Source organism: Atractosteus spatula, chromosome 25, assembly GCF_055471065.1.
Source record: "Atractosteus spatula isolate fAtrSpa1 chromosome 25, fAtrSpa1.hap1, whole genome shotgun sequence".
In the NCBI taxonomy this organism is placed as follows: domain Eukaryota; kingdom Metazoa; phylum Chordata; class Actinopteri; order Semionotiformes; family Lepisosteidae; genus Atractosteus; species Atractosteus spatula.
Genome location: NC_142730.1, coordinates 189,552 through 203,732, shown reverse-complemented (window position 1 = coordinate 203,732; position 14,181 = coordinate 189,552). Strand labels below are relative to the sequence as shown.

At 45.4% G+C, this 14,181-nt stretch overlaps 1 protein-coding gene across 2 annotated transcripts; it reads right to left on the bottom strand.

Moving 5' to 3' along the window:
• Window positions 1–123: 123 nt before the first annotated feature.
• Window positions 124–13,578, bottom strand: fxyd3 (FXYD domain containing ion transport regulator 3). Of its 2 annotated transcripts, none has more exons than XM_088905186.1 (7): window positions 13,448–13,578; window positions 3,990–4,039; window positions 3,851–3,880; window positions 3,337–3,378; window positions 2,402–2,476; window positions 1,923–2,012; window positions 124–422 (listed from the first exon to the last, which is right to left on the bottom strand). In XM_088905186.1, the coding sequence occupies exons 2-7, from the start codon at window positions 4,021–4,023 to the stop codon at window positions 403–405; spliced, it is 291 nt and encodes a 96-aa protein (XP_088761312.1). In that variant the 5' UTR covers window positions 4,024–4,039; window positions 13,448–13,578; the 3' UTR covers window positions 124–402. The 2 variants fall into 2 exon arrangements, with proteins under 2 accessions (XP_088761312.1, XP_088761311.1); XM_088905185.1 differs by lacking the exon at window positions 13,448–13,578 and adding an exon at window positions 4,622–4,697.
• Between the last annotated feature and the right edge of the window lie 603 nt (window positions 13,579–14,181).

The following is a 14,181-nucleotide window of genomic DNA, read 5'->3' as shown; positions in this document are numbered from 1 at the left end:
GACAAACCTATAATATTAGCTTCAGTTTTTATATAAAATCAATTATACGGGATTCAGAATGAATCCATGAGTTGCTTAGTAGAACTTAGTGTGATGTATTCAAAATTTAACAAAAGCAGAAAATTAGGCACAACATGGTCAGCTTTATTGGTGTGTTTAAATACATAAAAAAAATAAAAACCACTTTGCCATACAGACTGTGCTACATTAGTTACCATCTTATAGTGAGAGACGTGCAGGCAGCAGTGCCTTTGGCAGAGATGCCCCACCCCCTCAAATTAGCAACCAATGACATGAGCTAAAATCCTTAAACCGCCCCCATTCCACACCACACCCACCCCTTTCCTTTTAGTCACCAAGGTAACAGACTAAACGGTGCATCACATGATCTCCAGTTCCCTCTCAGCACTCGCTGGCCCGGGCTGAAAAGAGAGAGTCACAGTGAAATCTTCTAACTTAATACTATTCTACATGACAAAGACCAATGTTCTCATCAACACACTCAGATTGGAAGAGCAGGACAGCTCGGTTTTACCGACACACTGATTTAAGGAAACCAGTTTTAAAATCCAATTTATTAGGAGGGAAATTTATTCTGATTGTTTTTGAAAGAAGTGATCAGCATGTGGATTTTGTCTTCTGATAATGAGGTACAGTATATGTTCGAACAGTTCCTCTGTTCACATAGTATAACATAATTCATTATGGTACCAGTCTCATACAGACTAGGACCATCTTAATTCACAGTAGTGCTGCATCTCCACATTCTATCTAAACCAAGGCCGATTTTACATAGATTTAATACTGTGAAGGTTTTTCTTCATCAGCAAGAGTGTCTTTAACCTATATAATTTCTTATATAAAACAGACATGACAAAAAGACTCTTTTATAACGGGTTTCAAAGTCACTCTTGGTATTACTTTAGCACTGCAGTGCGAATAAAATTCTAACAGATCTTCCAGACTAAACTGATCTGTGCATCTTCCACATCTGCAGACTGCTGTTATAATTTGTGCTCGTACCCCTGCCAGCAATACATCTGCCTAGCTTTTGAACAGACAAACAGCAGAGAGAATTCCCTTCGGTGAGCCACACTCTTGTTCCTACGAGCTGTGTGACTCATGGCCCCGAGGAGCGAGCGTGTGGGGCAGCAGTACTCTCCAAACTGGAGACCAGAGCATCGTGGGAGACAGTGCCGTCAGGCTAATTAAAGCTGCAAGAGTCACAGAGGAGGAAGCTGTACTTCCGCAGTGGAAGAGACAGGTCCCTCTATAGAATGAGCAACTGCTAGCCACTCCAGGGGCTGAACGAGGTCCTCTTGTGTTTAAACAGCTCCTCAGTGTCACACATTTAATCTGAATCGCTCCAGAAACAATGATTGCAAACCTATTGCTCACGACCTTTCAACTTAGATGTAGTGAGAAATTAACAAATGTAACGAAAGTGCCTGAGCAGCCACCATGACCACTGGATCAGAGAAAACTAAAGAGGAATCTGGTCAACAGGTCCAGAATTTTGTCAAACTTCTGGGAATATTTTCTTGAACCAGCACTGTACTTGCACAGTGAAAGTGTTACATTAATGTACATAGCCAGCCAAAACTGTAAAAGGGTTGAAATACTATTTTTAGGACATTTCGTTTATTTTAAATATAAATATTGAAAAATCTTTTGTTTAATGGAAGCACTATCATACAAAATACCCCATCTCCTATTCCAAGCACACATCCCATAATTCATAACCATGTTTCTGAGATCAAGCAGACATCTAAGATCCACCTGCCTGGCTTCAGAAGATCATTGTTAAGAGCAGTGGTCACAGTGCAGCTGTAGCAGCTCTCCAGAGCAAAGAGTCTCTTCACACTGTTCTACTCTCTAACACTGAACAAGACTGGCAGCTCAGCTCTGTCTCAGCCACACACCTTGGTCATTGAGCAGCTGCTGACCCGGAGCCCCTGCATGTCCGGTCCTGCGCCTCTTGTCCTGCTTGAATTTGCATCGGCAGTGTCCACCTGTAGAGAGATTAGAAAGCCATGGTAAACCCCTGCAATACTGGGTTGACTGACCAATACTCATCACTGACCTTCAGTTTCTGGACTAAACTCAAAGTTTACTACCCGAGACAGGAAATTGTGAAAAAAATTGTGGAATCATCTGGGGTATTTTTACATCCTTTCCGGATTTAGATGAACTAACGTCAAATAATGGAATCGTTCCTCTATAATTCTGTGCACACAATAAGTACCCATCAGTTCGGAATACATACTACCTGCACAATGTTCAGGTATGTTCTAGTCTGCTCCCCATTGTGCTAAGTGTTGTGTCTAGTACACATTCTCCTGCATGTGACAGGGCCTCATGACGCAGCATGTCCTGGGGTGTCCTGCAGGGGGGTACTCACTGAGGAGGATGGTGATGCCGATCAGACACAGCACCGCCGACAGGATCAGGCCGCCCACTCGCAGTCGGTAATAATCTGGAGGGAGACGGAGCAAGATGCCAACATAAACCACCACACGAGTGACCAACTGATGCCCAACGTCGACTTTCGGTTTTAGGACTAAACACGTAAACATGTATACCAGAGATACTTCCAGAAAAGTAATGATTAAGTTGTGGAATCATCTGGGGCATTTATACACTCTTTCCGAATTAAGATGAGCTGCCCAGAAGAATGAGAGTCCTTTTTAGTTCTGCACCCACGCTAAACACACACAACATCCGCGAGGGTTCGTTGCAGAAAACCCATCATGAATACTTAAATTCACACATAAATTCCACCCCTCTACTGTCGCATGATGCACTACACCATATTGTATGTTTGGTTAAAAGACATAAGTAACCCTCCATTACAGGATAATTAAAAGTACTAATGAGATCTGGCATTCGTTATAGTATCAAAACGAGACCTCGCCGAGACGCTGGGCACCGAAAGGCTCAAACACTCACTGGACTCGTCTCATATAGTCTGTTGTGCGCCAATTTCAATATTACTGTTTACACCCTTCAGCTCGGTTTCATCACGCTCCGCTCTTCTTTCAGCGGAGACCCTGTCAGCCAGAGTGAATCGCGGATAAGGGATTGTTCAATTGCTCGCTTCGCAGATGACAAGACCCTACTGTACCGGTCAGTCTACATCAGGCCCTGCACAGCGCTCAGGGCGTGTTCTCATCTGCTAGAGAGGGAAGCTCAGGGACGGGGGTGACGGACAGGAAGACAGGTGGGGCGAGATGGTTGGGTGTAGAGAGTGTGAAGGCGTGAGAATAGACGAGTCCTGTTCAATGTCAGCAAGTCCACAGGTCGAGCCTCTTGAGTGAAAGCAGTTTCAATACTCACCGAATTTAAAGGGATTTTCTTCATTGTCTTCATTTGAAGGATCTCAAAAACAAAGCAAAAGAGAGGGAAGTTAGCAGAGATCTGATTTTTTTTAAATCACAGCACGTTTTGTTTGGAATGGCCCTGGCTGGCCTTCCTGAGATCTCCGAGGATCATTAAACCCCAGAGACAGAAAGACACCAAGGGTGAACGCGTGCGGTTTAAACAGCGGGAGCATCTTCTCTTCGGAACGGCCCTCCGGAAGAGGCCATGGACACTCCGGGGATCGTGTGATCCCAGAGCATGATCCTCTGTCTGCAACGTTGTCTTTTCTTTTCCCTGGTACTTCTTCTGGGTGGCCGGTCTGTTTAAGACAAGTCCCAGAACTAGCAGGCGCAATCAGGCCAACTAAAAGCCCCCTTATCATAACTGAGGGGTTAATTATGGATTATACACCCTGTTCACTGTTGCTACACAAACATTAGAGACATTCACAGTACAGCAGCTACTACATCTCCAGGAAACTCCAACCCACTTTCATTCTCTGCCACAGCAACGGCGATCACTGCGGAAACACAGAGGAACAGACATTAGCAGAATGACAAACCACACAAGTATCACCAACACTTCAAGAACAGGAGGCCCAGTTAAAAATCGGGCTGCTTCACACTCACCTGTCAGCAGGACCAGAGCTGAGAGCTTTTCCATCTTCCACAGAGTCTGCCTGAAGAGGAAGGGAACAGAGTGGATTTCAGCAGAGGAAAAAAGAAATTCCTGTGCCCCACGAGTGAGATTTGAAAAATACCAGACCTGGTTGAATTCAACTACGTTCAATTCTAACTCTTGCAAAAAAATGTTGTGGGCACTCAGAAGTTTGGGATTTCAATGTCATGCAATGCATTAGTTAAAAGGCAAACCTGCAACATGGTTAAGAGCTGAACTGTTTCACTGTTTTCAGATTATTCCAGTTATTTCAACTACAGGTTCAATAGTGTAACTGGGCGCTTGGCAGGTATGCAGGACTGCAGGATCAGGACTGGGAACTGTTGGTTTAATCACAACAGAAGAGTCCGCGTTCCTGGGGGAAGCCAAAGGTCCATCAGAGATAAATGCACTGATCAGCACTGAACTGCAGGGATTTACAAAACCTGAACAATTTAATATTCAAACATTTATTAACATGGTACTTAATTAGAATGATCCCTACCTTGATGTCACCAGCAATAGTTACTCAAGAATAATCAGTGAATCTAATAACATTAAATGCATCAACCACTTCTTGAAAGCAAAACAAGATTTTACTCACATCAACAGGCTGCACCATCCACATAAAACAAGGAGAAGCAATGAGACGAACACTACCAACGGCTTTGATGACAGAGAGGTCAACACCACAGGGAAACCTCTGTGGATATAGCAATCCCAGCCTGCCTCCTGCACACCCCCGGCTGCCTGCACAATGACTGGCTGTTCTTGAAGAGAACGCCACACTGGCTCCTATTATCCTCCGAACACACCCAGCTTCTCAGCTGACTACCCAGTGAAAACAGAGAAACGTATTTAGGAGAAAAGAGAACATGTTTTAATGTTACACAGACTGTGAAAGACCTACAAAGTCTCAGATCTCTCTCCCTTACCTTCGGGTTGCTACTAGAACTGCCACCTTCAGACTCAAGTTCCAGAGGTTACTTCTCCAACATACAGACAATTCATTCAGCAGACCTGTCCTTGCAAATATCCCAGTTCTAGAAGGAATGTATCCTCTGCATTAGTTAAGAGCTAGCTAATTAACCCTATATTATCCATTTTCAGAAAGGAACTTTTACACCAATAGGACCTTTGACTAAACACTAACTTAAGCAAATATGCTAAAAGGCTTCACTGTATCCCTAATTTGAAAGAATTAACCTTTGTCTGACAGGAACCAGAAGTCAAATTCCTTTTCAGTTTCAACTTTGAGCTGAGCAAATAACTCAGAGAACGAATCTGACCAATTGTTTTTACTTCATGTCTGTCAGTGCAAATCTACTGAAACCATGGCAACAAGCATCAGATTATCCAACACTCAGATATAAGCAAGATGGCAAGATGTTGCAGCTGGGAAAACCTGGAATGGACTGAACTGCTGTGCAGTGGGACTCGGGTCCCCCCCATCTCCGACCAAAGCCGCAGGCTTTGAAGACATGCATGGCCACTCATCCATTCCTGTCCATTATAGTTTTGACACAATTGACTGGAACGACCATGGGGAAACAGCCTGCTCTTCATACTTTTACAATGTCTAGGAAATGCAGCCTTTTATGCGAACAAGCTCAATGCAGCATCTGGCCCAGGTTCTCCTGGATGCAGAATGTTTGCATTCCTGTCGAATGACATCCCTAGTGAAACCAGTGCAGCTGCACAGAATGGCCGCTGGGTGTTCTGGGAATTGTTTCAACACAGAATGAGGAGTGTCACCCTGCAAAGACACCCGAAACGTGCCGATTAGCCAGCACTCTGAAAATATCCTATACTATTGAAATACCCGATTGGCCACGTCAAAGAAACATGGAAAGTTTTAACAATTAACTGCTAAGGTGTTGTGTGAAAACCAAACCTTTTTTATTTACAAAAGTAGACAATGGGGGTGGCATGGTGGGGCAGTGTCTGCATTGCTGCCTCACAGCTCTGGGGTCCTGAAACAAAGCGAGCTGCTGTCAGCGCAGACTTCTCCTCGACCGAAGCTTACCTGCTTCCTGGCCCAGTGGCTCCAGGATAGGCTCAGGGCCACCTTGACTCTGACCTGGATCGGCACTTCTTCTGATTGGATATATATATATATATTTATTTATTTTTTATTCACGACCTAACCAATTTTCAATTCCTGCTTTTAAAGAAGAGTATAAAAATGTATAATTCCGGGTGCACATTCAGTCTATACAAGAATCCAATCTGGAGAAATAAGCTCTTGCTTACACCTGGAGAGAGGAGGGAAGAGCCTGGACAAGTTGTGACATGGTGTGCACAGCCACAATGCAACTACAGCTGCAGCTCTGGAGATTTCCACAAATGAATGAATGGAAAAAAATAACACTGCAAGACAAGTTGTGCAAATACGATAATCCTCTTTCAGGGAAAAGAAAGTGGGAATCCACATCAAAAAGCCTTCATTAACAGAAATATTCTGCATGCCTTTTCTTCCTCGTGTTCATTAATACGCCCAATTTGGGTGGTTTTCTTTTTTAACTAAAGACCTTTGCATCATTACTGTGAATGGAAAGTTCAGACTGATTAACGTCTGCCTCGTGCGAGACCAGGGATTAATTATACCCACAATACCCCTGGTCTCACACACTTGGAAAAATCTGTGGCCTCCAGTTTGGAGCTCAGTCAGGAAAATGCGGATTCTGGTACCACCTGTTAACCCCCGTCCTGGCTTGGCTGCACACAAAGCCAGAGCACTTTCAAAACTGAGTTTGTGTATATCTTGGGGAATATTTGACATTAAACTTTTGAAAGCAACCCCACCTCCACCCCATGTTTATTTATTGATCCTTAAGTTAAAACTATTCTTTCAGAGTAAGAAAAATTAAGGCAACTTTTTTCAGATACAGATTTAAGATAAAATAAGGAAATCTGCAAAAGCAATGAGCTTGGGTAAAGCCTGGAAGTTTGAAAAATGAGACTTAAGGACTTTGGCTTTGGAAGAGTATGCTCCATTCTCAATGAGGAAGTGCAGAACACCAGGTAAGAAACAACTCCTTAATCAGACATACATTTGATCTGAAAAGTCCAATTAGAGGTAAATCTCTGTCATTTTTTGGTGAACCTATATGAACTCAGGTGTAGCAGGTATAACAACAATAAGACCCAGACATTCACTCCTGGCCCAGGAGCGATGCAGTTCTCCAGATTTTATAGGCCACAAACCCTAAAAGACTAGCCGCTGGAAAAAGTGGCAATATATACCAGTTGAGTGAGAAATTAATTCAGATCAAATCATTAAGAGTCCAGGATGGAGGGAAAACCAGGAGATGCAGCACCCTCTCCATGATCAGGAGAGAATATTTGCACCACAGGGCACAAGTCTCCTATAGAGTCCCAATCTAGAACGTCACCCTAAAACTATTTCTAAAAAACAGGAAAGCTTGCATGGTGTTGATCAATTAAGTGTGTAATTAATGATGGCCATTTTTCATTGCAAATGATCTTCATCAGCAATTGCATGCAACTGACTAAAATCACATTCAATTCTTCTAGTAAAATAAAACTGATGTAATGGTTAACTGGAAAACCTGGTAACTTGGAATGCCATAGAAAAGGACTGGAGACGTGTGGCTGAGGTATGACTTTCCTTCCTTGGTCAGCTGTCTGCTTAGGGAAGCGGGAGAGGTAAGTGGGTCATTTGTAAAAAAGCATGATGACAGACTGATGCCTAACTTCACTTGCAATCAAGAATTCAGACCCATCTGTGACCCGAGGTCTGACAGGAGAAAGCAGATAGCCAGCAGTTCTGCTGCTGCAAGCAGAGGCCAGGTCAGGTTACAGAGTAAATGTTTGTCTGTTTGCACTGCCATTCCCTCACTCCCCAGACTGCCGCATGCCTTCCCATGAGCCTCTGCTCGTGCCAGCTACAGGCGTCACGCATTTCCCTGTAGCCAAGACCAGCAGGAACTACAAGATCCCCTCAGTCATTCTGCCACCTGGCCTTCAGAGTCATTTTAATTCAGCAGCTGTTAACAGGAAGATATATGTGGCATTAGACGTTAATGCATTTGAGATTTTTTGGTTTCCACAGAGCTGTAAAAGGTAGCTTCTGGAAACGAGCTCAATGGAAATGTAATTTGGATGACTTTGCAATCCATGCTCTTGGAGGGGGAGGGGTTCTTCTGATGTATAAAACCTGTCATTTCACAGTCCCCCAGTACAACCCCATCAGCATTTCTATTGCGTTTACGCCAGTCAAGCCCCTTCACACCTCCAGCCCCAAACGCTCTTAGGCCTGGAGCACCTCACACCCAGGACAATCAGCCTGCTGCTTCTTCCTTACAACCGCTGCACACAGGCCTGCGATGTACACCTCCACTGAACTCACCGTCACTGCAGCAACCTGAGCAGGATGCTGGAGTCCAGCCATCAGCCACCAGCACAGTGTAAGCTGTATCGGATAAGACGTGTTGTTTCCTTTGTTTAAAACTGTGGAGTCATCTCCACCTCACCACATGCACTGCACATCCACATGGAATGCTTTTGTATTTTCTCCATTCTTATCCTAGATTTCCAACAGCTTCCTACACATTGCATCAGACTTGGTCATACCTGCCTCTGAAAGCTTCACTGCGGTTTCCAGGCGGCTCACTGAGTTACTGCGCGGCCTTTGTTTTGTTTTTACAGTGGAGTACTGATCTTGAAGTCTGAACTTCATGAAGGTCAGCACAGGGAACAGGAATGTTTTAAAGTGCTTCTATAAATCGCAGGCGAGGCACTGCGTGCTGCAAAAATTAAGCCCTGTTAGAAGGTCTAAGCCCTGCTGCAAAACCAACCCCCACCCCTGCACGCGATGTTGGGCTTTTACAAAAGAGAATGCAGCCCCCCCGACACAGGAATCTCTGAGCCTGTTGCTAAATTGAGGGCGGATGCGCCAGTCGCAGGCGAGGCGAGATAGTGCGATGGCGAAGGGTCCGAGCTCCTATCCAGCGAGAGGCAAGGTGAAGCGCAAAGACGTGTCCGGCTCCCGACTCCTGTTGGGTTTCTGTTCCGCACGATCAAAACAACCCGACCGGAACAGAGTCCGGGCATATCCAGCTTTTCCAGTCAACCCCGTCAATAACAGGCATGAGGCGGCATTACTACCTCTACGCTCTGGGGCGTGAAAATGAACGTTTTTTTTTTAGAAACAGCAGCATGTTCTTGAAATACAATGCAACAGACTGCCTCCGCACACAAAACCACTTTTTTAGTAACACTAGTATTACAATGTACAAAATAGTTTTAAAGCACTCATTTACGCAATAGTAAACTTCACAAATGTCCGTGTTATTTAGCGCATTAGGCGTGAGAAATGATTCAATGGTGTTCATTCAATATCCCGTCTCTCCTCACCAGCGGACAAGAGGAAATTTTCCACAGACCTTGTAAGGGGAAAGTTAATTCCCAGATAAGCCCAAGGCGCCTGGGACGACGCAATACGTTCAATATCGCACTGGGCTCTTAATAGAATCGCTAATCACAAGACCAGCGCCTCTCTTATCGCAAGCCACTCGATTCGGGTCTGAACTGAAATCCTGACCCCCTGACTGGGTTTTGTGTGCAAAGCGTCTGGCACCGGTTGGCGCTGCATCTCGCAGGCAAGGGTCCAACTGTTTTTATTTCAGTGGACTTTTCCTTTACCTCCTCTCCCCCACCCAAAAAATTAATAAAACGCCGGAGACAAAAGTGGTCCTTCCCAGAGAGCAAAAGGCGTCGTAAATCTGCTGGTTATCGGCTAAGAAAAAGTTAAATTGACAGGAGAGAGAGCAAAAAAAAACTTAATAAACATAAAAATAATAATCAGGAGACGAGTATTTTCGTCCCGCATACAGTATTTATTAAACGCCCTAGAATTCCATCAATAGATATTTAAAGTTATTGCTTAAGTTCATATTCGTTACTACCATAACCTATAACACAACGGTTTATGTAGCACATACTTCAATCTAAAGCCACTTCTGGGAATTGCGAGAGGGGACCGATATACAAAATCCTAATCAGCGATCGGGATGTCCTAAGGACGGGTAGCAAGTTTTTGGAGGTGACCGACAGCGATATGTCTGGATAGGCAGACCTCCCGGTAGCAATCCCTTTTTACCGCTGTTCTCAAGGCACGTTACAGCTTCATCGTGATTTCATTCGGAGGAGAGGAGAAGACGGCCAAGCTGTAGAGCTGTAGCGTGTGTGGGAGCGGCCTGCCTTCAGGAGCAGACACGTGACCAGGGCCGCACGCCTCAGTCATTCCGCGCTGGGAACGTCGGCGTGCCGGGTGGTCGTGACCAGCCGTCTGTTCACGTCCCCGCTCCTACCCTCTGAGAACGAGTTGAGCTATTCCAGCTATAACCGACTCCAAGGCCATATTCATAAAAACAGTTTCGGAACCCCACCTTATTTGTCAGGCTTGGTTAACTTGCGACGGTGTTAAAGTACGCCTGCCCTGTGCTGACAGCCGCCGGCAGAGCAAAACGGGTTTTTGTATCTCCAGTTTCCTTCACCAGACTTGGACAAACGAAGGAAATGGCGCGGCATCACGTTTCCGTGACTCACCCGTCCTCCTACTCTGACTTGGAAACCAGGAACTTTCAATCGCATTTTGGAAGCTACGGAGGAACCGGAACAGCCTACTCTGGGCGCAGTCATCGTCCCGGTGATTAAATAAAACTTAGAATCGTGGTCTGGTGCGCATTACAGCCTAAATTGAGCTTTTCCAGTCTGGAAAAAAAAATAAAAACTTTTATCGGAAATATATTTAGCACAACAGAATACCATCGCTGGGAGAATAATCAATATAACGCCGTCACAAGCCCTGCCACATAATGAGGGCAATCAGCCTCATCTGGGATAGGGTTACCTGCTGTTAGCGGCTCTGCTTGAGCCAGCGATGGACAGAGGGAGGGTGTCTCTACATCTAACCCAGTTCAAATTCACAGCACTCCTGTGAAGACACGAACTGAATTAACCCTTCCCCTGCTGTGGGTTCACCTGTGGTCCAGAAGGATCTGGGATGCCCAATAGTTTCCATTTCAGCAGAGCCAGGGACTGGGGTGATAAACTAAACCTATCCCCCTGTTTTAAGTTGCAGTATGAAAACTATCAGGCTCAAAACTAAAGGAATCAATATGTACTAAATAACAGAAACTGGGGTCATCTTACTGGACTGATTCCTAGCAATTGACTGGTCCCAAGACTTTTATTCATGTGCTGGACTTCCACACATCCACGAGGATCTGCTTCAACAGCAGTCAGATGGCTTGTTCCAGACCCCCATTACTCTTGGTGTAAAGGTCTGCCTCCAGTTTTATACTTTTGTTCTACCTGCATTTACTCTAACCTGCAAATTCCACCTATGATCCCCAAAATGTGCAGAAGCATGACAAACACCTGGAACCCCGGATCTCCTTTATTATTATTCAGGAAGGAAGTGTGATGGGGTCTCTTCTCCAGTGTGACACCTGCTCTGCCTGCGGTTTTCAGGCAGGGACAATTTGCATCGGCTCTTTGCTTCAGGGCGACAAGCAGGCTGGATACAAAGGCCCCCCTCCCCTCCCCCATGAGCTTCTGATTAGATTTCCCACTTGATCACATTTCCTCCACATGACTGACTTGACAAACCACTGCGATGGACGAACACACCGCCGCTGCAGAGCGGATCGCACTATAGTACCCTGCGCTAATCCTCAAGGACTCCTAGATGTCACACCCCTGGACTCCCAGGATGCCCAGATCAGCACTGGCCAGTTCCGAATCTCCACCAGCTCGGCTGCATGCTCGCCTGATGCCCGGCTCAGCACTGCGAAAGCAGGGATTGCAGTTCACAGTGTTTCTGCTGGGCAGTGAGTGCCACCTTTCTGAAGCTCCATCAAGCCCATGAGTTTTAATGCGGCAGCACTCACACAGAGCACAAACAGCTCCACACAGGCTAGGCACTGCGCCGGCATTCGTCTCCTACAAAGCAGGAGCCCCTGGAAGGTCGTCACATGTAGGTGCTTAAAAGCACTGTTCAGTTTTTTAATTCATTGCCAGCTCTCAAGGTGCACATAATAATCCAGACATTGTAGAAAAACAAGGCTGTGCAAATGTTTTAGGTTTTGGACACAATCAAGAATAAAACAAAGGTATCAACATCAGACCCAGAGCCCGCAATAGAATCCAGCACTACTCGAACCAGAGCTGTGTAACGCGCATAAGGCAGGCTACTCCTTGGACAGGACGCCAGTCCAGGGCAGGCCACACATTCGCACCAGCGCCAAAAATGTAATCACACCGCAGATCTCGCGGTGCATCTTTCCCCCAGCGGAATCTAACACCACCTTACTGCTCGCTGCTCGGTCAGCTCCTGACGCTCAAGATGCTAAAAAGGTACTACTTGCACTACGAGTTCCTAATCGAGTGTTACCGCTAGCTGCGATACAGATACTGGAAGAATTATGTCTCTGCGTGACGAGGAAAATAAAACGGTGTGAAAAAAATATGCTTCGTTCTTGAATTTTACACAGCAGCGCTCGTCACTCACGATCTCGCCATTGATCTTAATTTGCGCGTTTCTGATTTTTTTAGACGCCCTGAACGAGCGGGCACGTGTGTCCTTCACGAGCTAATCAGTCCAGACCGCCCTCTTGCAAAACTCACCCGAACCCGCGGCCGCTCATCTCCACATCGCACTCGAGGGCTTGCGACCGCCGTAATAGCTGCGTCACAGTAAATATCCTCATATCATCAAGTGAACTATGAAGATTCCAACTGAAATGTCCAGATTTCGAAACTAAACAACTTTTACGTCACTTCGTTGTATTTGTTGTTTTTATTTTTTTTTCTTCAAATGTAAACTAAACGGGATCCGTTGAAGTCATTTGACGCCAAGGCTACACGTTATAAAGCCTTATCGTTTTCCACCATCCATGTCTAAACAGTCCCCCAAACAATTATACAGACGCTGACGCTCTTCACATGACATTCCCCAGATAACTGTAGGGATGAAACGAGAAGGGAAATAAATCGGGATGCCACATGTTGCTTCTGTTACAAAACAAGGCAAAACGCTTTCCTCGGAGACACGTCGATACACATGGGGGAGCTACGTCTCACAACAACCCCGCGGTTTGTCGGAATTATACATTTTCTTAAAATTAACGTACGAAACAGCTGCTTGCGAATGTACTTTGCTTGATCATTAAGCAGGGCCGCTCAAACACAGTGTATCTAATACTTTCCTGTAGGAAAGGGCGTTATTCAAAATCACAGTGACTGCGTATTAGAACGATTTCTAAAGGGAACCGAGCCGAACAGTACTGGACCGCATCAGCGTCCGAGACAGTTTCGAAACAGACCAAACAAAAATCAAACTACTGGGCACGAAGCAGGAGCTGGAATAATAAAGTAAGATTTTAAAGTCTGAAGCACTCACCTCCAATCCAAGCGGAGACTAATGTTTTAGTACGAGTAAAACCAGGACGATTCGGCACAGAAGCAAAAAGGAGGCACCCTTTTCTTCCTCGAGTAGACGTCCAACAGGTTAGCTCAGTTTCTGAGGGGGCTGGCCCTGGCTATACATGCTGAGTGTAATCAATTGGCGGTCGAAAAATCTGTGGTTTGCTAGGCCCGCCGACACGGGAAATCCGCCGCGTTTAAACCTCGCAGCTAAAAATGGTCTCTGCTGCCCGAGGGAGCTGGACTCCACTGAGAACGGGAAGCGAGAGTTATTAAAGCTCGGCCACACTGCTTGTTCGGAAGCCGAGATCGAAAGCATTCGACAGAGCACTGCCAGCAAAAAAAAAAAAGCGAGAAGCTTTAAGAAAAGTTTTGCACTTGAAGACTGCTGTGACAAATGAATTTTCGCTTCCTCGTCTTGGATTCCGATCCTGCGCCTGGCTGTACACCTTTAGTACAGTTTCCCCCACAAGCTCAGATCTCAAGCACTGACAACAGAATTCACCCCAATGCCTGGCTTGCCACGATTAGTGGGATCGGAGCAGAGCAGAGATCAGGAATTGCATTTATTGTCAAGAAGGGAAAATCGGGTTCTTGGTGACCTGCAATCTCTTCTGGATTTTGTTAGATTCTCAAATGAATTAATTGATTTCATTATCTGCTTGACTATGGCTATTAATCTGTGTTTGGTTTCAGCATGGTCACTCAATC